Source organism: Meleagris gallopavo, chromosome 5, assembly GCF_905368555.1.
Source record: "Meleagris gallopavo chromosome 5, MGAL_WU_HG_1.1, whole genome shotgun sequence".
In the NCBI taxonomy this organism is placed as follows: domain Eukaryota; kingdom Metazoa; phylum Chordata; class Aves; order Galliformes; family Phasianidae; genus Meleagris; species Meleagris gallopavo.
The window spans coordinates 15,356,294-15,381,120 of NC_139408.1; the positions used below are offsets into that span (position 1 = coordinate 15,356,294).

The 24,827-nt window shown below is 41.4% G+C and overlaps 1 protein-coding gene across 2 annotated transcripts; it reads right to left on the reverse strand.

Moving 5' to 3' along the window:
* Nucleotides 1-95: 95 nt before the first annotated feature.
* PHRF1 (PHD and ring finger domains 1) lies at nucleotides 96-24,788 on the reverse strand. Of its 2 annotated transcripts, none has more exons than XM_085224354.1 (18): nucleotides 24,637-24,788; nucleotides 21,284-21,398; nucleotides 20,826-20,948; nucleotides 19,195-19,424; nucleotides 18,251-18,334; nucleotides 17,257-17,378; nucleotides 15,204-15,301; nucleotides 14,377-14,549; nucleotides 13,263-13,392; nucleotides 12,828-12,955; nucleotides 11,851-12,038; nucleotides 10,898-11,017; nucleotides 9,027-9,181; nucleotides 5,595-8,378; nucleotides 4,834-4,910; nucleotides 3,957-4,217; nucleotides 2,810-2,938; nucleotides 96-1,077 (listed from the first exon to the last, which is right to left on the reverse strand). In XM_085224354.1, exons 2-18 carry the CDS (start codon nucleotides 21,372-21,374, stop codon nucleotides 943-945), a joined length of 5,028 nt encoding a protein of 1,675 aa, XP_085080480.1. In that variant the 5' UTR covers nucleotides 21,375-21,398; nucleotides 24,637-24,788; the 3' UTR covers nucleotides 96-942. The 2 variants fall into 2 exon arrangements, with proteins under 2 accessions (XP_085080480.1, XP_085080479.1); XM_085224353.1 differs by having other exon boundaries at nucleotides 12,816-12,955.
* Between the last annotated feature and the right edge of the window lie 39 nt (nucleotides 24,789-24,827).

The following is a 24,827-nucleotide window of genomic DNA, read 5'->3' on the forward strand; positions in this document are numbered from 1 at the left end:
ACTCCAATCCTCTAGAAGCAGAGTATTCCTTACGTGTGCATGTTTATACAAAATGGCCAGAGAAAGAGGCAAACAAATGACACCTGCTATAGGACTAAAACCATTCAAAATAACTTTATAAATTCTGTCACATTTCTGCTTTGTACATCAGTTCACTCTTGTTCCTCGAGCTTGTTACTGAAAATTCACAACGTTTGCTTTTTGTTTCATTTTTTCCTGAAAGGCAGACATAAAACCAGCCATCAGTGCATTATTTACAGAAGTGCAACATAATCTCCCTCCCCAAAATTAAACTTTTCACTAACGAGATACTTTCAACAGAATGAAAATAAACACCACATCTCGAGCAGTGTTTCTGAAGTCAATTTATAAAGGTTAGCTCATTTCTGTAATCCCCAGACGAAAGAGCGAGTAAAGCTTCGCTCACCATCAAGCAGGCTAAAAATACCACATTTCAAGTATTAAATCAGAAATTCCTAAAGACAATCCATATTTCGATAAATAAACACAAGGGAAACAGTATATAACTCTCAATATACTGTATATGAAAAGTGGTGTCCAGTTTCAAACTTTTAGCAAGACAGGTGCACAGCCCAAAAAATGTGATCAAAGTAACCCTGAAAACTGTAGCAATCCGGGAGTCCTAAACACAAATCTCTTCTTTGTTTCTCCTGGAATTACTCTGCTGGTCTGAGGCATTTGATTGTTATTGAGTTCTACATCTATAGGTAATAAAAAAAAAAAAAAAAAACAACAAAACTCCAAGCTCATTCCCATATGGAAACAATTCAAAAGCAGGTTCAGCAGATAAATCCTATTATAAACTTGCTTCTCTGCAATTGGTTTCTGATGAGATGTTACTGCAGATCTGTTTTTCCTTCTGGAACAATGTTCTCAGCCAAAATAAGTTCAAATCAAGTCACATTGGCTGCAAGCTTGCTCTCAGTTTTCCACTTCACGAGTATCTTCAACATCGGACTTCTTATGCTTCCTCATATGTTTGTATTTTTCCACATATGCCTTCACCAGGTTAGCTACCTTCACAGGGTTGATCTCTCCACTTTTGCTGTGGCAGATCTACAAGGGATTAGAAAAGGCATTCAGCCAGTGAAAGGCATCACAACAGTTCAGGAAGACAACAAGTGATCGGGAAACCCTAAGCTTCCCAGAAGAACCAACTCCTGCAAAGGCTCCAGGGCCTCATACCAGGGCATGTAAAGCAGACAACTCTACAAGGATAATAAAGTTCTCAGTCAACATCAGAGCAGGTCTATCCTCTATAGTTATTTGTAAAATGTACAACATACCTTGGTCTAAATGCACTTGAGCACGTCATATCAAACTCCTATCCATGATAACTGCTACAATTCATGGTCTGAAAGAGTTCAGCCTCTGCTCCATTACACTAAACTTACTGAGTAGATTTATCCAAGGGTCAGAACAACCTGGCACAACAGCCTAAGCTAATGACTTCCACAGAAACATGTATGACTGCACCCACAAGAACTATATTAGAACACCAGCACAGTCGTTATGCTCGGTCAAAGACTAAGTAAGAAGTTCTCAAAATCAGAGCTGCCCTGTAACCCCACCTTGCCTCTTCTACACAAGTAATATCAGCCCCAAGAGCTAGCTGAACGCTGTCGTGCTTTCACACTTCAGCCACTGCAGTAGTTGGAGCAGTGCTCACTGGCAATGTTTTACTTTAAGCACTCCAGAAATTGCCCCAGCATTTATCAACTGAGCACTAACTGAACGCAGAAGTGTCTCCACAGGTAGAATTAATCGTTTCTATTGCAGGGCTCTCCTGTGGTCTCTATTTAACACACCAAACTGCACTGCCATTGTCCAGCAAATTCCACACAATACAGAGTAAATAAGTGTTAATTTCCCTTTTTTTTTTGGAGGGGGAAAGGGGGGGAGTGTCATAAATTAGAGGGAGGAATGCTCAGACTGAAAGAATGTGTCAGTTTTGAGGATCTATTCTAAGGCACGTAGCATCTGCTCCCTTTCTCCTGAAGAACTAAAAACTTAACTATTGTTCAGAGGAGCATTCAGTGACTTTGTCAGCAACTTTGGTTTTGCTCAGTTTTTCTGCAAATTGGATCTGTGTCCCATACACATCATGCAGGAGAAGCTGCAGAACTGCCGTCACTATCACAGGAATTTTGATTTATGACAGAATTTTCCAGCGATATCAGGAAGGCAGGGCAGAGAGAAAACAGTTCTCCAAGGTATCATTTAACTACCTCAACATTAATTGCTTTCACAAGACAACAAGCATTTTTCTAGTGATAAGGTACTTTTTTTTTTTTTTTTTTTTCAAACCACGATCTGCTCAGCACTAAGTTTTGAGGCAAAAGTCAAAGTCAGCCAAATAGCTAAGCTCTCTTCTAAAGTTCAGGGACATCACAGATGCCCAAGGAATCAACAAACTACTATTTCTTAACTTTAGGAGAAGCAGCTTGACAAATTTGGATGAAGTTTTTAATGGAGGAGATTTAACCTTTTCCACTCAAAATATGTGCCATGTAACATTTCAGCCGAGGCAGCTGAAGCCACCTGATCCATGCCACTGAAAACAACTTATAAAAGGAACAGTCTGATAACTCTCAATAGCACTGCTCAGTCTTGCTTAAAGCAACTAATGTGTTACCACAGGACCGTGGAGACCATGTCAGAGTCCAAAGATCTGCTATTTTAATCACACACATTAAGTAAGTACAATCACTGAAGCTTGCAAGTGCAATTGATGTCCAGTCATCCGTTTCATTAACTGCACAGCTCCTCCTCTCTGCTGTCACCTTACCTTCTGCACAGCTTTTCGAAGAATGTTTTTGTACTCCTCCTTTGTAATCTCCCTCTTCTGGTAAAAGGGTTTGATAGCAAGTTTCACTTCTTCTACAGCCCTTTCCTGCATGTGAAGCTTCTTCATGTACTGCACAGCAAAGAAAAGTTTGTTACCATGCGTTAGCATGCAAGCACTTTCTGCATCTATTTTTCTCAGAAGTGCATGAATAATGAAAATACTCATTTCACCTTTCAAAAAACCACGTAAGAATCAGTCTCAAAAGATCTGCTTTAACAATCTTGAAACAAAGCACACTTTGTGCTACGAGGAATCCTTGCTTTGTAACACTATTCTGTCTTAGAAAATGTGTTTTTAACAAGCGAACGTAGCATCCACTTACTAATCTTCATCTCCTTCTTCACTTCCAGCAGCTCTAAAATAAACATTTGTCTATCAAAATAGTGACAGAATCTAAAAGCAGCAAGTCACAGCCACACAAAGAGAGCCTCAGATATCTCTGCAAGCGCTCTAAAAATTACGAAGTTGCTTACAAATTAAGGAGAAGAGATGGCATCAAAACTTACTCTGTAAGATCAAATTCCTAAAAACTGCTGCTCAGAAATGAAGGTTCAGTGGGGGACATCATTTCACCAGTTTAACTTTATAGTAGAAAATAAAACATCCGGCAAAGTAACTGTTTTTATGTTAACATCTACTGAGAGCTTAGAGCAGATTGTACAGCAAATCCAAAACTTGGCAGCAAAGGACTAGCACTTGCAAAATCTCCAGAGTATTTTACTATCTCTGCAGTTTTAGTGCTGATTAGCAGCAGGATACAGTCCTACCTCTCCATATTGATGTTTACTTCAAAACTGAGGGAGAGAAGGGAAAAAAAACAAATAAACAGGCGTTTGGAGAAGCCTGGACATTCTGGTTTTCTGAGAAGGACTTCCAAACATTCATGCAAGAAAGTTTCAGCACCGTGAGAATGTATGAGATATTTTAAAATCAAGGTTTTATAATAGTTATGAACTAAGTTCAAATCAACAGCTCATTTGTGTACTACTTCTAATTTCTAAATAATGACTAATGCTTCAATTAACTGGACTGCAGGTTGCACGTGCAATTCTAGTTATGCATCTGCCACTTAATAGCATTCACTCACTTCCTCATTCTTTGTTTTATCCACTTCAGGTTTTGGTGCTTTGATTTTTTCTTCTTCATTTCCAACCGAAGCAGCTTGAATTCCTGGTTCAGATGCAGTAGCCAGGCTGCCTGGCTCCGGAGTCAGGCTTTGGCCTGCCACACAGCCCAGTGCAGGGAGACTGCCCTGCATGATGAACTGAACCGTGGGCTGGCTGACAGGAGCGTATGGGGGAAGGCTTGAGGGCAGAGGTGGTGTCAAAGGTATATTTTGACAGTACACCTGTGAACCAGACACAATTTCATTAATGCAGGTACTCACAAGAGGGAGCATCAGATGAGGATTTTCAGAGTACCTTTTATCCACTGAAATAGGCAGGAAAATATTAGTTTAAATCAGGAAAGCTACAGTCCACCCCTCTGTGCACCAGGAACTAGCAAGAGCCCCAGTCAGCGTGTCACTGATGGAGAGTGTAGAGGCAAAGACTGATGGCACAGACTAATGCCAACAGGCCAATTCTACAGCCTGATTACGATCAGTGAGATGCTGACAGCTTCTCAAACAAGATAACCGTTGATCAAGTAAGTGCTGAAAACACAAGTTGCACATATAGTGCGGAATGAAAGGAAAACTTGCTTCTTCAACTGTAAGAGGCACCTAAAAGACAAAGCGATTAGAGGATTGCTGAGGAGTATGGGCTTTATGAAATGCATTATGCACAGAGGAAGGCCAACTCTGCCATGAGTGGAGGGTGTTGCACAACGAGGGCACAGATGAGGTGGGATGCCTTCCATGACACTTGGCTGTCAGAATAGGAACCAACCTGAGAGGAATCTAGATCAGGAAACATAGGCTCAGGAATCATATAATTGGTTGGAGGAGGCTCATTTAACTGCACCTGATTTAATGTTTGGTTCAAGTCCTCTGCTTTCCAGGCCCCTTCTTTTGCTCGCTGAAGTTTGTAAAACGGCATCCCTGGGTTCCCAAGAGATGGGGAAAATAAAAAATAAAAAGAGAACAAAATAAACCTCATGGGTCAAAGATTCAAAGCAATTGTACGTTAAACAAAAAACACCCCAGAACGCCACCAAAACCAATGAAGGATCTAACAACAAGTCTGTCTATAAAGGACTTTGTTTAGCAATCATTAACATTTTAAAGCTTCTGATAATAGAGGACTTATCATCCACTTGTGCAATTGCTTTTTAGTGGGTTTCCACGAGAACCACACAGCTTTGTCAATACACTTAGTACAGGCAGCCAAGTCAGACTGTTCTTAGCAGCTTTGGCTTATCGCAGCTCACAGGAGCAAGCTAGAGATGTGCAGCACTACTCTGTTTTGAAAAGTCTTAAATTCTGAAGGAAAATCATTCCAGTTAACTATAAAAAGCATAGAATGCAGACTGTCAGTTCAGAGATCAGGTTGCAATATGTGCTTCAAAGCCAACCTAGTTGCCACTGGCTAGATGAGCTCTGGAAGCAACAGCATGTCCTCTCCAGTTCATTAACATGATTCACTTTGTTATTTGAACAAGTATAAAATACAAGGCTTTCAGGATTGAGAACCATAGAGTCATCCCAGTTCAGACAACAGGCACCCCCATCCTAAGCCTTACACAGCCTGCTTCAACTGCTGTTGGCTTTCTCGAAGAGACTTACTTGGAGCTCTTCCAGCAGACAACACACCACTTTCTTCTTCTTGAAGATTCCAGGTAACTCTCTTCACAGGTGCTTTAGATTTCAACACAGGACCCTGAGATACCACCTCCAGTTCAGGCTGACTGAAATTACTGGCCTTCTCATTGGACACAAGGCACTCATCTTTAACTTCTCTCACACAATCTGCTGTTTGAGAGGAGCTTTGAACTGGTACAGCCTCGGTCTGAGCATGCACTGTAACCTCCTTCTTTGGAGGTGGTTCCATCAGAGGTGGACATAATGCAGTATTTTCTATTTTAACTGTAATCTCAAGGTTTGTATTGCTACAGCTACCAAGCAGTCCTGGATCACTCGTATTCATTAATTCTGTTTCAGCAAAAGAATCCACATTACCAATAGGAACACAAACATTTGTGATCTCTGGCACAGGGAATGCAGTTTCACTTGCCACCACCTCACAGGTGGCTTCTGCCTTTGCAGTTTCTTGGGCCTCTCTCTGCTGAATTGGGGTCTCAGTCTGCATTTCTTCAAGTCTGACATTTGGTTGGATGGTTACGGAAAGCGGTTCTAGTACCAGCTCATCCTTTGGCTCCTGTTTGAAGGAATGGGATTGCTCTGGACAGCTGGGTACATTTTCAGCTGGAGGCCTTTGCTCTTTTTCTGGTGGAGGAGGAAGCGAGGTTTCCTTCGATTTACGTTTTCTTTCTTTAGAACGTGATCTCGATCGTGGTCTTTTTTCTTTTGATTTGCTGCTTTTGTGCTCTTGCGATCGAGATGCAGACCGAGACCGAGACCTCCACTTCCTCTTCTCCCGAGACCTGGATCTTGATCTCTTTCTGTCTCTTGACCTCAAGCTACTATCTTTATCATACCTCTCGTAGCTTTTGTCTCTCCTGTGTTTCCGCCTCTTTGTCCTCTCAATACTATTTGATCGGGAACGACCCCTCCGTCTTGACCTTGATCGGGACCGTCTTTTCTTTTTCCTATTTTCATAAAACTCAGAATTACTTCCAGGACTACCCGAACGTGACCTAGATTTCCTTCTCTCCCTAGACCAAGAAGATTTTGCCTTTTTATCCTTAGTTTTATCCTTCATCTTCTTTTTTTTAGATCGTTCGTGACTGCTGGAACGGTCAGTAGAAGACCTCCTGCTCTTGGATTTCAGTGTATGTATTTTACTGCTCTCTTCTCCACCTGACCAAGACGTAGATCTGGAGCTTCGGTCCCTTGAGTGTGCTCTGCCCCTAGACCCTGATCGAGATCTCTTCCGCTCTTTGACAAGTGCCTTTTTCCTTTTAGCCTTCTTCCTGCCTCGGGAACTGGAGTTTGAACAGGATCTGGAACGTGATCGCCGCTCTGTTTGCTCTGTCTTCTGGACTTTCTGCTGCCCATCACTCTTTGATGAACTATCTGGTTCTAGTTTCACATTAATATTAGGTCTAACTAATTCTTCAGCTTTGAAGAACACATCGGGGCCCTCTCTACCCTCCTCCTTTAAGTGCTCTGCATTTGAAACTTGCTTAACAACAGATGAAGTGCAAGGACTGCTCACAAAGTCTTCCTCCTCCATATTGTCTCGTTCCTCTGTATCAGAAATCTGTTCTACAATTCTACTTTCTACTGGCACATCCTCATGAGATTCTGTATTACTAGATGGTACATCAGATTCAGCCCCAGATCCAAAGATGTTTTCTACCGTGTAAGGGGTAAAACGACGAACAGTTTGAAATGTTTGAACTTTTGGATTTTCAATGGAAATCGTCCTGGTAATATTTGTTAGCGGGATCCCTGAGCCAAGCCTTTCTGGACTGCTGCTTGCTGAACTTGAGTCTGACCCTGTTGGCTCAAAGGGATCATATATTTCACTTTTGACTTGCTTCTTCTTAACTGAGAAAAGAGCTGAAGGACTCTCTTTCTGCTGCACCTTGTCATCCACAGGGCGGAAGGTGTTACAGAATCCTGGGTTAGACAGTCTGCTGGAATGTCCTGTGTTCCCAGGAATATTAATTTTAAAACTCTCAAAAGAACTTGAGCTTTTGCTTCTTGAAGTGCCCAGTAGTGAAGAACTGCTATACATGCCTGCATTGGTAGAAAAAGATACCCCGCTTGTACGTGTTTGTTGCTGAGTTTCCCTGGCATTTGACTTCTGACTTTCCATCTTGCTACCCTTTCCCAGCTGATTAGTGCTCTCTTTGCCAGTCAGCTGGGTTATACAGGAGCTGGGAATGTCACAGCTTTGGCTTCCTGTGGGTTCTGAATCCACCTGCTTGCTGCTGGTTTCCTTTTTAATCTTTGGTATCCTGGGAAGCTCAAATATGTCAATTCTTCTGGGAGGTGGTTTCAATGGTTGCCTCACAGTTACAGCTTTTGAACCAGAATTCAAGTTACAGCACAGGGGCTTTGAAGATGAATCGGTACGTGCAAAGTTTTTAGAGTTTCCATTAAATCTGGGCATTTCATCTGACTTGGAGCCATGCCTGCTCAGACTAGCTACGCTGTGAGTAGTCTGAACAACCTTGGGTGTCACTGAATACTCTGATTTTACAGTTGCTTTTTCTGATGTAGTCTGTGCTAGGTTTGCTGCAGGCTCAGTCCTGTTCGGTGAAGGTGATGAAAATAAGCTTGATGAGGTGGGTCTAGAGCGAGTATTCAGCCCCGAAGAAATGGAAGGTCCAGAAATGGAGCTGTCTGTCATGGTCCCTGAGCGCACCATACTCAGCTGGGGGTTATGTCCTGAACTGTCATCCACTCCTGAGTCTTTTACTGATTTTCTGTGAAGTGGAGCTATGGCATACAAGCAAACAATTAAGTTTTTCAGGGCACATTTCACAATTTTTCCCCGACATGAAAATAAATATGGAGCTAATTATTCTAAATTCCACTTTAGCTTGTAGACATATCATAGAGGAAAAAGGCAGTCGGATTAGGTCAGATGATCAAGATTTAATGTCAGACAATAGCATCCTTGAGGTAACAGCTAATATTTAGGAAACAAATTATTCTGCTCTGCAGATGTAACTAGGTCTGTGTTTATCATCCTGTAATTGCTGATTGATAAAAATGACTGTAGCAGAGGACATTATCAGTAGTAATTTTAAGAATAATGCTCTCAGATTCAATTTGTATAGTATTTCTAAAGAATAGCATGCCAATGAAAAACACAGCTGCAGAGCATATATTCTATACTTCTGAAAATAAACTTCTTGCCAATGCCCTCATCGTGCTCTTTAAACTGAAGGATAGTTTGCAGGCATGGCAGCAATGCATCACGAACGACAGAAGATCAGGGTACTAAGACTGCTCTGCTCTACCCAATTCTCTACTTTTTATTACACAGCATAAGACTACACAGCATGTACTTTTGAAATAAGATCAGGGCAGACAGGGATAAAACAAACAGGCTAATTCCAATATCAAGTGCCAAACCCTTACCTGCTTTCTTTGCTGTCAGAGAACCATCTCTGTTGATAACCACATCAGAACTACTCATCATGAGGATGCTCTGTCCAGACAGGATACTACCCAACAGATCAGGCACAGGAGCAGCTTCTGCTTCTTGATCAGGACTCAAGGCAGGTACACTGCTTCTGCATGTTTCAGAGGGGTTACATTTCCTTTACTCTTACAGCACTTGTTCTATACACACACACATTACATTAAAAAGAAACCAAAATCAAGGGCATAAACAGAGGTCAGCCAGAGAAGTTCACTTATAGCTTTGGCTTCACTAGAGTAATTCAGCTCCCATCTCTATGACAAAGAGGAGTATCCCCACAGGAATATTACCAGATAGGAAGCATGTAATCATAACATAGACCTCTGGTAAGCAAATACTTCTAATCTTATTTAAGAATGATGCTTTTTACGTTTTGCATCATGATTTAACTTTTAGAGCATTTAAGATGTATTTGTGAAGCATAAGCCACTGTTCAGCACTTCCATCCCAGCTGTCTCTCTTCCCACCAAAACAGGATCTCTCATCAGCTGTTAAAATATACATAGATGCCTAGTGGTAGGGTAGCTAGGAGCATAGCAAAGAATTGCACTGAAAACCAGCACTGCTCCCACACATGGGATAACACTACTCTTTGTGCACTACATACATGGTCTTATGAATATAGTTTTAATTGTAACTCCTCTGGATTTGAAACACGATTTTACTAATTTTTATTGGATTCATTTTATTTTACTCAAGCCTGTCTTCAAGGACTTAAAAGGTTTGAGTGTTTATACTGGTTTGCTTGTATGTTTGGCTGCTGTTTGTTTATTATTTAAGATAAAAAAAAGAAAAAAGCAAAAAAGAAACTCACTATAGTTCAGGCAAATCAAACCTTTGGAAAAATTGGATTTCAGCTAAATATTTTTACCTTCTGAACAATGTGCTACTTAAACTATCTCAGAGGACATGCAAAGCTTCCTGGAAGGCTTTCTGCAGAACACAGATGGGACAGATGTACTTCAAGCTATCATAGAAATATGCAATCTTAATCCCAAAGAACAAATCTTTGCCTCAAGTCAGATGCATTAGAAGACAGCCATGTAAACCTCTTATAACATTTAACCATTTAGGACGAGCTTCCTTTTCTCCTAATCTTCAACTCCCCCAGATTTGCAGTTTTCTGTGACTCAGTTGATAACGTGTTCCAGCCGTTCTCCTCAAGCCTTTTCTTCTTGTCATGCTTCTGCTCCTTTTGCCCTACCCTTCTGCACTGCATTCCGTGCCCCAGTCTTGAAACCCCACTGGGACTAGTAGTGGGAGACTCATGCACATGTGTGCACGCACGTACGCACGTACAGGAAATAAAACACCAGTCAGACAGCAAAGCAGAGCAGAACAATTTAATAGAACCTGTTAAGTTGCAGGTTCAAACAGGTTCTTCCAGTTTTCTGAGTTCCAACAAACAGCATAGGAAATGGTGATGCAAGTACATCCCTCATTCTCTCCTATTCTCTCCTTTGGACGTGCAACTAATTTCCTCTGCCCTCTTAAATAAGGGAGCAATTGTTTTACATCTAAACTTCAAAGTAAGAGAGAGACCAGGATGAAAATATCAATTTGAAATTTCAGTGGGAAAGTTAAGAGCCGTAAGTGCTATTATACAAAAATACATGTGGGGCCTTCAACATATAAAGAGTAATTTTTGTGTAAAATGCTGTGGTTATTTATTTACCCATGTGTGCATGTGTAGGCATTTTCAAAATACCATAGTAAGAAAAATGTTAGATCAGAATGATCACTTGATGACAGGGTCACTGCACAATTAAAAAGAACAAAACAAAAGAAACACTTGATGGAATTTTACCTGGGAAGTCCCACAGAAACAGGTCTAGCTACAGGACGGTGAGACCTCAATGCTGACTGGGAGAGAACTCTCCTTTTGGCACTCAGTGGTGAATCTGGATTTGCTGGAACCTCTTCATTACTGTGGGTAGATTGAACATATACAAACCCCCAAATTACTGCCAAATGGATGAATTGGATAACACCATTAGAACATATATGCCTAGAGAGTATTAGCTATTTTATCATGATCCATAAAGACCTGTGCCATATATCTATTTTCAGTTGCTAAGCAGAACTGCATAACAAAAGAAAGATTCAAATGTAGGTTTTTAATTTTAAAGTATTAGATGTGTAGTTTCTTTCCAGAAGATTGTCAAAAAGGTTTGCTCAGTAGGAAATTCAATAACCTCCAAAATCCAGAGCTTAAGACTGATACAAATTATGGTATACTAAGATTTCTCCAGAATTTAAAGCATCTGGAGAAAGGAACAGGAAAGAAGCAGCCACCTAATTCCACATGAATTTACTGTTCACTGTATAACAAAAATGCTGCTATCTTCGAATAAATAAAGAATTATTAGCACCTGACTCCTATGACATTACTCAAAGCTGGAATCTGAAGATCTTATGAAAGATTTTCACGAGGCTTACCATTTCAGCAAACCTGTTTTAAGAAGGCTGATTCTTTAAGAGCTCAGCAACTTGGCCAAGGAAGGAAGAAAGAACAAGTACAGCATTACATTATTGTAAACTGTATCCAAAGCTATTTTCAGATGTGACATTTACACTCTTTGCACAAAGTCACAAGCTCTTTTCCAAAATATAACCCAACACTCAAACTGTTAAAGTCTCAAAATATCCCAGGTTTCAAATGTTGATGATGATACAAATACATCCATGCATATGTACAAACAACTCAAGACTTGTAAAATTATCTTTGGATTATAGTCTCAGACACTCATGACATCTTACCCTTCATAAGGATCCAATTCATATGGGTCTCCAAACACAGACAGAGAAGCTGCACCAATATCTGCTCTCATCAGACCAAGTGAGGGCTCCGTTGGTTTGTACATGGAAGGAATTGAGGCCCCACGCACAGGTTTGCTAAGACCAAGTGTTCTTGCAATGCGGGAGCGAGCAGTAACCTCGTTTTTTACCTGCACAGATGCAAAGACAGGTTATTTGTATGTTCAAGGCAGGTACAAATTGTTCACTTAGCCAAAGTACAATGACCAGGTTACTACTGTCAGTAGAAACCATATACATCTATTTGCTTTCAAAAAGTTTATGGAACTTCTAATCATGGCCTAGATTTCACTTCATACATAGACTGTACATATTAACTTCAGTGACCAGACAGGTTAAATTTCTACAAGACTGTCACTGAAAATCGTCAGCTCTGTAGATAGGATGTAAATTCCCACTAAGATAGCTGAGGACAAAAGTCAAGTTGTCAGAGTATTCAGTGTAGTTCCTATCAGGACACCAACCACAAATGAAAGGGATTTTGAGTGCCCTTATATATGATTAATTGGATTTGCAACAACATAGACACAAGCATCCATAGCTTGTTAAAGAGAACAGGTGGTGAAAATTTAACTGAGCTTGCATAAATATTGATGAAACTTTATGGCAACTTTACTTGCTTTATGGCAAGAGCACAACACAAAGCCTGTGGGACATCCTTCAGTGTGATCCCTACAGTTCAGGTACCAGGACTTGTCAGCAAATCCAGCAGGCCTGCTTAGAAGTTGTAATTCATTTCTAGGTCAAATCATTTTTCTGAAGTACACATTCTACAGATATTTCCATCAGAAAAAAAAGAAAAATCTATCCACTACAAGATGGTATTTTTACATTTAACACCATGTTATAATGCTTTTATAAATTAAGTAGCAGAAAGTCAGTGGATTCTGATACTGGCAGAAACTCACATGTGATCTTACTCTTATCTTTTTTCCTCTTCTCTTCTTCATCAAACGCTTGCGTCTTTTCAGCTGTGTCCCTGACGTTTTCTTCCCAGCAGAAGATTTTGTCTGAGTTCTTTTCTTGCCTGCTGCTTTCCTCCTCCTACCTAATGGGACACAAGACAACCAAGTATCTGTCTAAGTGCTCGTGCTGCATTGTTCCCTATACTCTCCTCCTCATATTCTCATAGTATACAAAGCAGCTCAAAGTGATCTACAGTGTGCTGCCACTGCATAAATCAGAAGTGAAATCATTAGATTTTAAATGATGCTTTTAAATAAAAAGTCATGTGTTTATGTGCACAGGTGTGACAGCATACAGCTGCTCTAAAGTATTTGGTATGATTCGAGCTCTTTTCCCCTCAAATTTTATTCTTGCAGATGGAAGCCATAGAAGCCTCCTGATGCTCTTACCTGTTTTTCTCTTCTGTCTAGCAGGAGCTCGCAGGGTAAGAGGACGTTGGTAGATGGCTGTGTTTAGGCCTGCTACAACTGCCTCAATTGTTTCATCCAGAAGAGAGGACATGAGGTACCTCGGCACATGCTGTGTGTGAGATTAGAAGATACATGATACAGGCAGCTTAAGATCAGCAGCAAGTTGGTTACAAATGCAATTTGAGATTCAAATGAGAAATATGAAAAACTAAAGTGCCAGTAAAGCACTTATGTCATTTTTCTCACCGATTGATTACCACATGAAGGAGAACCTGACCTTGCCCTTCCGACTCCTTCATCACTACAGGTCTTTTCTATCCTAACACTGACTCTGTAAAGAGTGTACAGCCACACAAGTCCACTGAACAGACCTTTGGTTCATCAAACAAAGCATGATGAGCAAATACTGAAAGTCAATGCAGTATGGGTCCCCCATCTTAAAGTCCTCATTCTTTAATACTCAGGTAAATGTGCCCAGAGGCAGTACCACTAGCAGCAGCATTTCAATTTCCCTCTTCAGAAAACTCACTGAAATGGTAGGTGTGAGTCCATCTTCAGAGCACCGCTTCCTTGTGATAAGCAAGGGCTGTTCCTTCAAACTTTCAAATTCTTCTTCTCTAGACTAACGGTCAACCACACTCAAAAGCATTTGAAGTGTATGCATTCTGAAGTATCAGTTCTTTTCTTTGGTTGGAAAGAGGTTATGAGCAGGTTTTTCTGAATAGCTACATTACGCTGGCCATACTCATGCCAACCATATCCCTAGAATGTCCCTAACCCTCCTCTCCTTTCAGCTACAGCGATGGGATGGATATGATAAAAACCTAAGGCACCTACTTCAGACTCTGTTTAGAGCTCCAATTTAGATAATTTGGATTTTGATGCAAAATTTCTCTCCTCCTATTATAATGATTTTGATGACAAATCTGAAACAAATAAACAGAAAGACCACCCCCTCCCAACACTCCACAGCTCCTGACTATTTTGCTACGGACAGTCAACACTCAGACAGATTAGCTACTTAATGTGGGGACTTATTTCAGCTCTTCTACAAAATCTTTTCAGAAGCTCAGGAGCAAATATTTCTAAGTACCTGAATTTGTTGTGCAGTTGTTATTCGGTTTCTATTCACTGTTGCCCTAACTCGCTCACTCTGCCGAGTCCTGGCTATAGCTCGCGTTCGGACATGAGGACGTAGCCTGCTAGTGGTAGGAGTAACATCAGCCATGAGTGCAGCAACCTCTTCTTCACTCACATGATCTGTATCTTGAAAGAAAAGATGTCCAGGTCACTTTTCTTCCTACAGGTGAAAGCATTTCCAGAACTTTGGGCAAAAAAAAAATGTTTGTGTTTCCTTTCCTAAATCAATTGCCTTCAAACATGGATGTGATCTTCTCAAAGAGAAATGAACACAGACAACACCAACACTGCTGCAGGTTGTTATAGAGAAACAAGATTTTCTAGGTGACAGAAAGCACTGCTACTTTAGTAATCTCAGGTCAGGGTGTTTAATACAGCACAATTATACCGAAGCCCAGGGCTAGCCTCAGGAAGGTTGAAGACTGTTTATAATATACAGTATGTGGAGTTTCTTAAGATTTTGATCTACAGTTATTACCAGAACTCCTTCTCAATCCCTGGAAGCATTCAAGGCCAGGCTGGATGTGGCTCTGGGCAGCCTGGTCTGGTGGTTGGCGACCCTGCACATAGCAGGGGGTTGAAACCAGATGATCATTGTGGACCTTTTCAACCCAGGCCATTCTGTGATTCAATCAAGAGTTTCAAGGACAGAATGCCTAATAATTATTTTCAAGTACATCAACCCAAGAGTTAAACATGACTTCAAAAGGCCACATGTCTCACAGCATTTAAATCAGGAGGAAAACATTTACTTTTAATGAACAATGCTAAAATCCTTACCTGCAGAAGCACTGACATCCATGGGAACACAGGCTGGACAGAACCACTCATCTACAGGGACTTCACTCAGAGGTGGATTAAGGCATTCCATATGGTACCTTGAAAAAGAAAATAAACAAACAAATCAATCAATCAACGCGCTGTTACCAAAAGACAAGAGCTTTTTAATGTCTATCCACATCCTAAATAAGGCAATAATCCTAAGTGCAGAAACAATTTCCCAAGCTTGATACTGTGGTCCACATATCTGCTCCTATCCTATCTCCAGAGAAACAACGTTACCTGCTAGTTGTCTGATGGTCTTTAACTCCAGACTGTTGTCTGAGCACTTAAGGCTCAAAAACATTCAGAAGAGTCTTTCCCTCACCACACAGAATATTACTTGCCATTTGAACACAGGCTGCAACAAATGTGCAATCAAAGCCCAAACTGGACATGGTGAAGAGAAAGGAAAGAAGTCACTGAATCAGTGACAAGACAATCTGGAAACAGCATCAATTTCCTGAGAACCAGTATTTTCTTGAACATTTTACTTTGCATGACTAGCCACAAGTCAACTGCAATACCTTAGGTTGAATAAATGCATTCAATTCCACATACATCTTGGCTGATTAAGGAAACAACTAGTGATAAGAATTCCTCTGTAATCACATGAAATAGTTGCTCAGTTGCATGGCTCCACACTGCCACTTGCAGAATGGAGGCTAACCACTGGACTCTGAAATGCTGTCTTACAGAGGACTGTGCTCATCCTCAACAAACCTCAAAGGGAAATAAGAGAGTGGGATGCTCCCTCAGGCATTTTGAACTATTCTCTACCAAACACGCTGAGCAACTAGTCTTGTCAACCACTTAAAGGGAAGGTGTCCAGGAAAGCCTCTTAACATTACCCAACTTTGATTGCTTAATTTGTTCAATTCTGTTTTCAGGCAGTAAAAAACACACAAAGCAACACACATCAATAGCACAGAAGATCTGAAGCAACTCATGTTCAAATTACGCTGATGAAAAGACTTCCCAATAAATGAAATGCTTCCCATGAAAACTAAGTGCTGAGACCAAGATCCTTAGCCAAGGAACACTGCGAGACCATAGGCTTCAAGTAAGAGCTTCAGCTTCAATTAGCAGCATTTCTAAGCATTATTTCTAGAACAGGAAAACATCATATTACTTTCTGCTCTAGCATGATGCCAAATCTCAAAGTATAAAGAGTAAAGTTCTCTGCTTTACCTCCTATGCCAAAACTCACTGTCTGATAACACACTGCAATTGCCACAGGACAAAGAAAAGGGAAGGAGCATTCACTTGATGCTCTAATCACATCTTGTAGCAACACAAAAAAACCCACAGAGAGAATACAGCTGTTCATTTACCTCCCACAGGCTATCTAGTAAGTTCAGCAAAAAAGATTTTTAAGAGCTTATTTTACCTATGCATTCAAACAAGTATCTCATTTTGTTCAATCGCTGACTTCTGACATCAAACTGACAATGCTGCAAGACTGATTCAAACAGTGTGGCAATTTTAAACTAGCAGAAGATCACAGACTCAAAATCACATTCAAACCTCTGTCAGGTAGACACAGCAAGAAGAACATAATAATTTAATAGCTGTGGCTACAAAGAAAGGACCTCAAAATGTAATGAAAACTGTCTATCTTGAGCTCTTACACACAGCACTAAAGCCTAGTCAACAGGAACAAGTCAGGTACTCCCTTAAGGAGGCATAAATGATGTAGGTGTTCATTCCCTCATACACCCATGCACTGCACGGATGAACACAAATATCTTCAATCACTTGACAGCAGATCAGATCACACAACTGCAGACATCAAAACACGAGAACACACCTACATCATCCATGCAGGACAGCCTGCTTCCTCTACAACTACATCACCAGGGAAGGATGTTTCTGCTATAAATATACAGATGTAAGTCTGACCACAGGACAAGGCTGAGGAGAGCAGCAAGGGACAATCCAAAGAGCAGACACTGGCTAGCCCTGCAGTACTTTCTGCAGCCACAGGTGCTGTATTCATTTCAGTGTATCTTACCCTGCATCACAGCCATCACACAGCAGCAGGCGATCCTCTCGGTCACTTCTGCCACATACTTCACAAAAGGTTGGATCATCCTCTCCTTCACTACCCTGAGTTTTTGTGTTCTCAACAGGAATCTAAATGAAAGAGAAATTCATATGAAATGCGGAACATGCCACTTTTAATATCTGTTGTCCCATTAGCAGTAACACCAGCAAAATCTACAAATGAATTAACCAAAATGGCTGCTACATACTTGAACCTTCAATTAAGATCATTGAACACAGCAAATACTAGAAGATATCTATTGAACTGTCTATTGTCAGACACTGACAATCACAGAAAACTATTTTAGTAAGTCAAAACTCCTGAACAAGATCAAAAGTACTCAAACAAAGAAAAAAAGAATCCAAAGAGAAAACAAATGAGAGCAAGGATGTCCTCTAAATACCAGTATGTTTCAGATATTGATTAATAATAAGGCAATGACACCTCCTCAGTATTCTTTTTTGTGAGTGACCATCACCAGACTCAACCTGTGCCTTTAAGAGCTTGACTGCAGGCTCCTCTCTCCCCTTACAAAGCCAACTGCTACACAATAGAGCTGGTAGGAAGACATAAAGAACAGATCAATCATGTTTAACCTACATTGATCTTATCTGTATTATAGCACTACTTGAACTATGCTGGGCATCTTCCCTATGCAAAGTGGTTTATGATGCAGAACACCTTAGAGTCAAACATCCATTATACAAAAAATGCAGGTATCCAAACAATTCTTTTCCCCTTCAAAGCCAATACCACGCTTCCACACATAACAATGTGGAAATGTGATTAAACAGGAAAAAAAACCAAACCTATAACAGCTCCTTAAAACGCAATCTCAAAATAGGAAAGAATTCATCCAGCTGCCAAGTGTCAGATCGACATGCTGAAAAAGTAAGTCTTTGAACAGCTATTAAGTGGCAATATGCTCCTTTTTTTTTGTTTACCATAATAGAAAGCTTACCTTTTTTAAGACTTTACCACCAAAATGTGCCCGAATGTTGATGTACTTAAAGAGGATTCGATCCACTGGACAAGAGTTTGCATTCTAGACAGAAAAAAAACCAAACATCCAAACATTTTTCACCATACAATTAATAAAGAAATCTTGAATCAATTTCTAGAAAGCAAGTTTTCAATTATTCATGTAATAAGCATTAAATGGATGTAGTAAGCATTTTAAGCACTAAATCTAACTTATCTGGTTTACAAACAAACTGTTGTAAGAAAGAAAATATGAACTTTCAGCAAAGCTTTTCTTACAGAACTGAAGTCATTCAATTACTAAAGGAACATTACAGTTCTTCCAAACATGGCTTTGAAACACAGTTCACATTTTAGGACACTATTTTTTTTTTTTCAGAAGAATGAGCAACTCAAAATCACTTGCAAGCCCATTTAGCTAAGTCTGACTTATTAAAATTATTGGACTTTGATTACTGAAACTACAATAGGTGGCATGTAACTTTGACTGAAAAAGACTGAATTCATAGCAAACTGCTCATTTAGTCATCCTCCATGTCTTTCCTTTGTACAAGTGTTCACTGTTGCAACAAACCCTGATCCTGAGACCACAGCACAGAATTTAATGAGCTATACATGACTATAAACACAGAAAACCAATTCTACTGATGTCTTGACTTAAAATCAAGAATTTTAGATGCCTAGAAATGCACTTGCTCATGGTATGTTCTGTCCTCTGAAAGCTGCCATATCAGGATGGGTGCAAGAAACAGATCCATGCTTCACAACTCTGAATCCTAACAAATAAAGCAGTAACCAAGTGGAAAAAGCTCAAGAAAGCAAATATAAACATTACATGATCTGTTCTCTCTGAAGCAAAAAATATTATCAGAGAGATCAGAACACATCAGAAAGATGCAGGAAATCAAGTACAAAACAGCTCACCTTTGACCACTCCACTATGCAGTCCAAGCAGAAGTAGTGGGAACAGTTCTCAGGAGTCCCAACAGCCTGATCCCTAAATGTGTTGAGGCAAATAGGGCAGTTTTCACCATCCTCATCAGAGGAGATGTTCACTCCATTCATGTGTGGCTTTAATTTGAGAGGACTGGCCATTCCCCCCACAGCAGCCTCAGTTTCTTCCTCTTCTTCCTCTTCATCATCATCTTCACAGTCTTAAAAAGTGAGAGACAAAAAGCAGCTTTCACATGCTGTGGGGCTTCAGCAAGGGGCAGCAAGGGCAGAGGGCACATGTGGGGAATATTACTCCAGAGAATTCCAAGTAAGTCAAGGACAAAGTACAGCCTTTCCAGCTCAAGGTAATGGTTTCTGCTGTTTTTTATTCTTTTCTTCCCCTCCCTAAATCCCACCACTAAAAAGGAATATATTACTCTGGAAGGAAAAAAAAAAAAAGCTTTAAAATGTGACTAGTCTTGCAAAATGTTAGAAGGACAGACAGCAGAAAAACAAGAGATGAACACAATACCAAGAGAGGAGGATGCTTCAGGATACCATGGAAGTTAAAAGCAGAATTATCACACATCCAACTTTTCTTCTGGTTAACAGACACTCCAGAGAACAAGTAGCAGCAATTTATACTTACCTGTGGAACAGGTAAAGATTTCACAAACAAATAACGATCAAAGGAGTTAGGATATCTAGCTGGAGACTGCTTAAATAAATTTGAATTTGAGTGAAACTCATTTTAGACACTCAGACATTACGGAGAGGTGTTTTCATGTTTAGTACAAAATACAGACATGTCTTCCCTAAAACCTGGGAAGTAGCCATTTTCAAGAATGAGAAGTTATGTAAAAAGCTTAAAAACAACAACAAAAAATACAGTCCTTGTGTTTTCTATGAATTTTTCCTGATTGAAAACAGGAGAGATTATTCTAAAAGATGAATTAATAAAGCTTCCTGGCACCTAGCATCAACTTTTCAGAACTAGACTGTTCAATTAGTAACTTGGAAAACTGTACTCATGTTAGCTTCAAGAAGCAATGAAAAACAGTTTCTATTTGTCCAAATAATAATTTGAGTGAAGCAGTTTCAGAAGCATATGCACCCACACCCTAGGGTTTCAGTCAAATTAATAAACTTAATAAGTGAAGGGGGATGTTACTTAAGAAAAATTAAGTCACCTTCTTCCCTCCTGCCAAGTCTTAAGAGCAATCATAATTTATCCCAAAATTCCCTATCACAATATTCATTTTAAAGCTCCAAAGCCAAACTGAAACAAGCATACTTTTTGTAAGTGGAAAAAATAGTAAGAGCCATTGCTGTAACTTCAATCTTTTTTGACTCACTCTGGGAACCCCTCACTGTTAGTCACTCCTACTGATTGTAATTACATCATTTTGGCCAGTGGGTTGTTCTCAAACATATAAACACTTTACACACCTAGATATAGGAGAATATCACTTATTCATTTATTACTGGAGGCACTGGCCAATATCCTAACAAGCAACATCTGCAGATTTACATCTCACTTACTTTCCGGAAGAAAATCTTTCATCCCACTCTTCCTCCAATTATTGAAAAAAAATATTTGTTATGCACATTAACAGACCTACCTTCTAATTCTTCATCTTCACTTTCCTCCTTGTCCTCCTCACCTCCCTCTTCCTCAGTGTCATCTTCTTCCTCCTCACTTCCAGTATCACCTTCTGACTCACAACTGTTTCCACCATTGCTTTCTTAAGAAGAAAAAAGGGGAAGCATCTATTTGATATGTGGATGGGCAGAACACCGAAGGACACGCCAGAATCTCTGCTTGGGATGTTACATAAAAAAGTGAAAACCCAGATTTTCTCAGTGACCTTCTCAGCAGTGTCAAAGCAAGCAGATCTCAGCAACTTAAAGGAAGCATGATAGCAGTCTGAGACACGGGTATTTAGAAAGTAAAACAAAACTTCTCAGGAAAAAAGAAGCAAATGGTCACAAATGTACCTTCACTTCTTTTTGAAGGTTAAGAAAGGGGGTTCTCAGTCCTAGAACTGGAAATGTGCATTCACAGAAAGGCTGCATTTACCTGTTTCACTGAGGAGTGCTAGACTTTGCCTTCTGCCCTTGCCTAGTGCGGCGTTCTTATTTATCAGTTCATCCTGGCTATCATCATCCATGGCAGGACATTGGAGATCCACTCCCTGTAAGAAAGCAGATGTCAGTGAGGCCATGACCACTGAATATGCACAGCAAGCAACAGTGCAGCAAAGAGCAGCCAGCAAAGGTGCTTGCAGAACTGTGAACAGTAAAAAGGACACGGTGCTACAGCAAAGACTGCTTGTAGCAGTCCTTACCCAGAGTAGGAGGAAAAAAGCCACTGACTAGTGTTCCCAGTTTCAAATCAGAGGTGCCTACAGTAAGCATTCATCTCTGAGTGGTGTTTTAGTGCTAGCTGAAGCCCGCTCCCTGTATAACTCAGTTCAGATGAAAGATTAGAGCTTGGACTCCTGGATGACTGAAAACTGCATAACCGCAATCAAAATAGCATAACCCAATGGAAGGAGGAAAAGAAAGCCTGCAAATAGTAAAACTATCCTGTGTACTGCTTGTAAAGAGCAGTACTGAAAGACAGTACTGGTTAACTCACCCTCTGAACAAGGCCTAACACAACGACAGGTACGTGCTTCCAACCAAAATGCTCCATTCAAACAAAACAAGAATAGAGATGATGCATTTTAGGACTTCGTCTAAAGAGACCTTTTCACAGCTCTCAAGAAATAAGAAAGCCTCAGAGCACGCAACTACAGAAAGGAGGAGACTTCACTGGGTGCATATTAATGCAATCAAATCAGTTGCTGTGCGCTAGGAGAGACCAGCAGAAAAGCTGACAGATACGGAGAGATGCCTCATGATCCAAATTCATAACGATGATCAAAGCACAGCTTTTAATACACAATGCTACAAAGCATTAAGAAAGGATTACTGCAAAGACTGTTTGTTCTACAAACAAATCATGGATTAATGCAATTAAATGGCATTTACAAAGCTGTCATATCTTACTAAGAAAAAGATGCTGAAACTTCTTTGCTACATTTGCACAAGAATCCAATCAAGTGTTCTTCTCCCACTCTCTCTGCTCTGCATTACATAGCTTGCATATTGAAATATTTTTTGGAACAAAACAGTATGTTTTATTCAAGTGCTCTTGATGCAGATCTTCACTCATCCACTCTCTTTTTCAGCCACGTAGCACAACTGCTTTTCAGAGCCTTCAGAACGCAGCTTTCACTGAACCAGACTGAGTTATAATTGAATCTTTAATGCTCAGAGAGCTAAAAAAAAAAAAAAAAACAACCAAAATCAAACTTCAATTCAACCAGGCTCTTGATCAGGGCATATCCTAACTTGAGGTGAGATTCTTGCCTAAAGAGACAACTGAACTTTTAGCTAAATTTGTGGCTGTTAACACGAGCATTGAAAAATGATTTATGCTGGCTTAAAACATGCAGACTCATCAAAACCCAGTCCCTCCATGATGTAACACACACAAAAACAACAACAGAACACCAGTCTCCACCAGGAATTTTTATGTTTCAGCAGCGCGTGCGTATGAATTACTCAAATAGGAAGCTGCTTATGTAACAACCTCCCAAATGCCATGCTAGTGGGTAACACAGAGCAAATCAAGCAGCTCTCCCTGAAACCATCTGACTGAAGCAACAACAGCTGCCTTCAGTTTTGGAGTACCGGATGCCCTCAACACCCCACTGGCAAAGCACTCAGCATGCTTTACTCTGTCCAAAACCCTGAGGCAGCTGAGCCTCTCACATCCACGGATCCTCTCTTCTGCAACTCCTGAAGGCAAACAGGGGTAAGGTGGGATGTGGTGCCAGCATGCAGCTCATGAACATCAGGTGCAAGGTGAACAGACTGAAACTCCCTTGTCCCGAGATTCAGTCCCACAAATGCCCAGCATCACTGCTTCCAGTAAAGCCTACTGCAGTCCCACAGACACCACGCACACACCTGCAGGCTGCACACGGCAAACTCGGCCCTTAAATTGCAGGTTGCACACCAGAAAAAGATGCTGCGCACCCTCCCAACACTCCCTGTTCTTAAATTCCCATTTAACACAGCTTCACAGTACATTAATGAAACATTAAAACATCGACATGAACACACGTTTACCAAACAAGCATTTCAAAATGTTTACTGAACTGAGATCCTTACACATGGCTACAAATTGGGATTTTAACCCAACCAGGTGATAAGTGCAGTTTCCCAGCCACCAGGAGCCTCACTATGGCAAACATCCTTTTCTTCCTCAAACTGACTGTCACACATTTGGAATTAAAGCCAAGGGCTTTCCATTTCATCTGTGAGATTACGTGTACAAAAACAGAGCTGCAAAAATCACTCCTGTACAAAGTTGGAAAAAATCTGTCCGTGGTGCACCTGGTACCCTAAATGTAGAAGTCAGAGGAAGTATGTGGGGAATAATTCAGATTAAGAGACTCCTCCTGCACAGTGCCAATGTAATGTGCACGTGGAGTCTTAGAAAAGCCCTCTGCATCTAAATTTAGATTGGACATTCCTCCATTTAAGTTCCACAAAGATTAACTCACAAATACCATTATCAAAACCACCCAATGCAGTGATTTGAATCATTTAAGCCCCTAAAAGCACCACAGATGAGGCACAGAAAAAAATCCACCCTGGGACAGGTGAGGGAATGAGGTGCTCTCCTTTGGCTTTGTTCCAAATTGATGAAGCCCAAATCCCACGCCAGTACTGTCTGTCAAAGCCCTGCAGCTCACTGCTGAGGCTCTCTGTAACACAAACAAAGCAACACAGAGTCTTTGCAGAGACGCTTCTGCCATCGAGTGTGCAGGAGCTCAGAGTGGGAGCAGCACGCTCAGTGCCATTCCTGTCCCAGCAGTGAGCCCACGGGTTCGTTTGCAGCTGGGAAACCGCATTGCCTGGTACTGCACATCTATCACGACAGCTCTCCCTCGGTATGTTTTTCACATCGTTCCTAGGAAGCGTAACGACAGCTTCTCCCGCCGTTCGTGAGCACGGAAAGGAGAAGAAATGTATCCCTACGAGCTTTTTGTGCAGCCCTAACAAAGAGCCGCCGGCCTCCAAGGAGGAAACCCACCGGCAGGCGATCACAGCGGGAACTCCCGGCTCCCGCTGCACGGGCGGCCACCACAGGGCAGCGGTCTCACGGCTCCGAGCGCGGAAGCACCCGCCGCAGGCCGAGTTTTCGACGCCGATGTCCGCTGAGGCAGGAGGGCCGGGCCGGGCCGCGGCCGCTCGGGTCGATTCCGAGCGTCCGGAGAACGCGGCGGCCGCCCCCCGTCCCACAGCCGGCTCCGGATCTGCGGGGGATTCCCCCCGACCCGCCCGCCGCCGACGGGCCCCAGTCCCGGCACTCACGCAAGGAGAAGGAGAAGGCTTCGGCGCCGAGCCGCGCTCACATCACCAGGCCGGGCCGCGCAGCGGACGGCGCGCCGGAAGTGCCGCGAGAACATTTCCGGGTCACACCGCCAGCGGGGCCGGCCGTGGGACTTAACCACTGCGGGGCGCCGGGGGAGGAAGGAGGGAGGCGGCGGGGCGAACCACGCGCC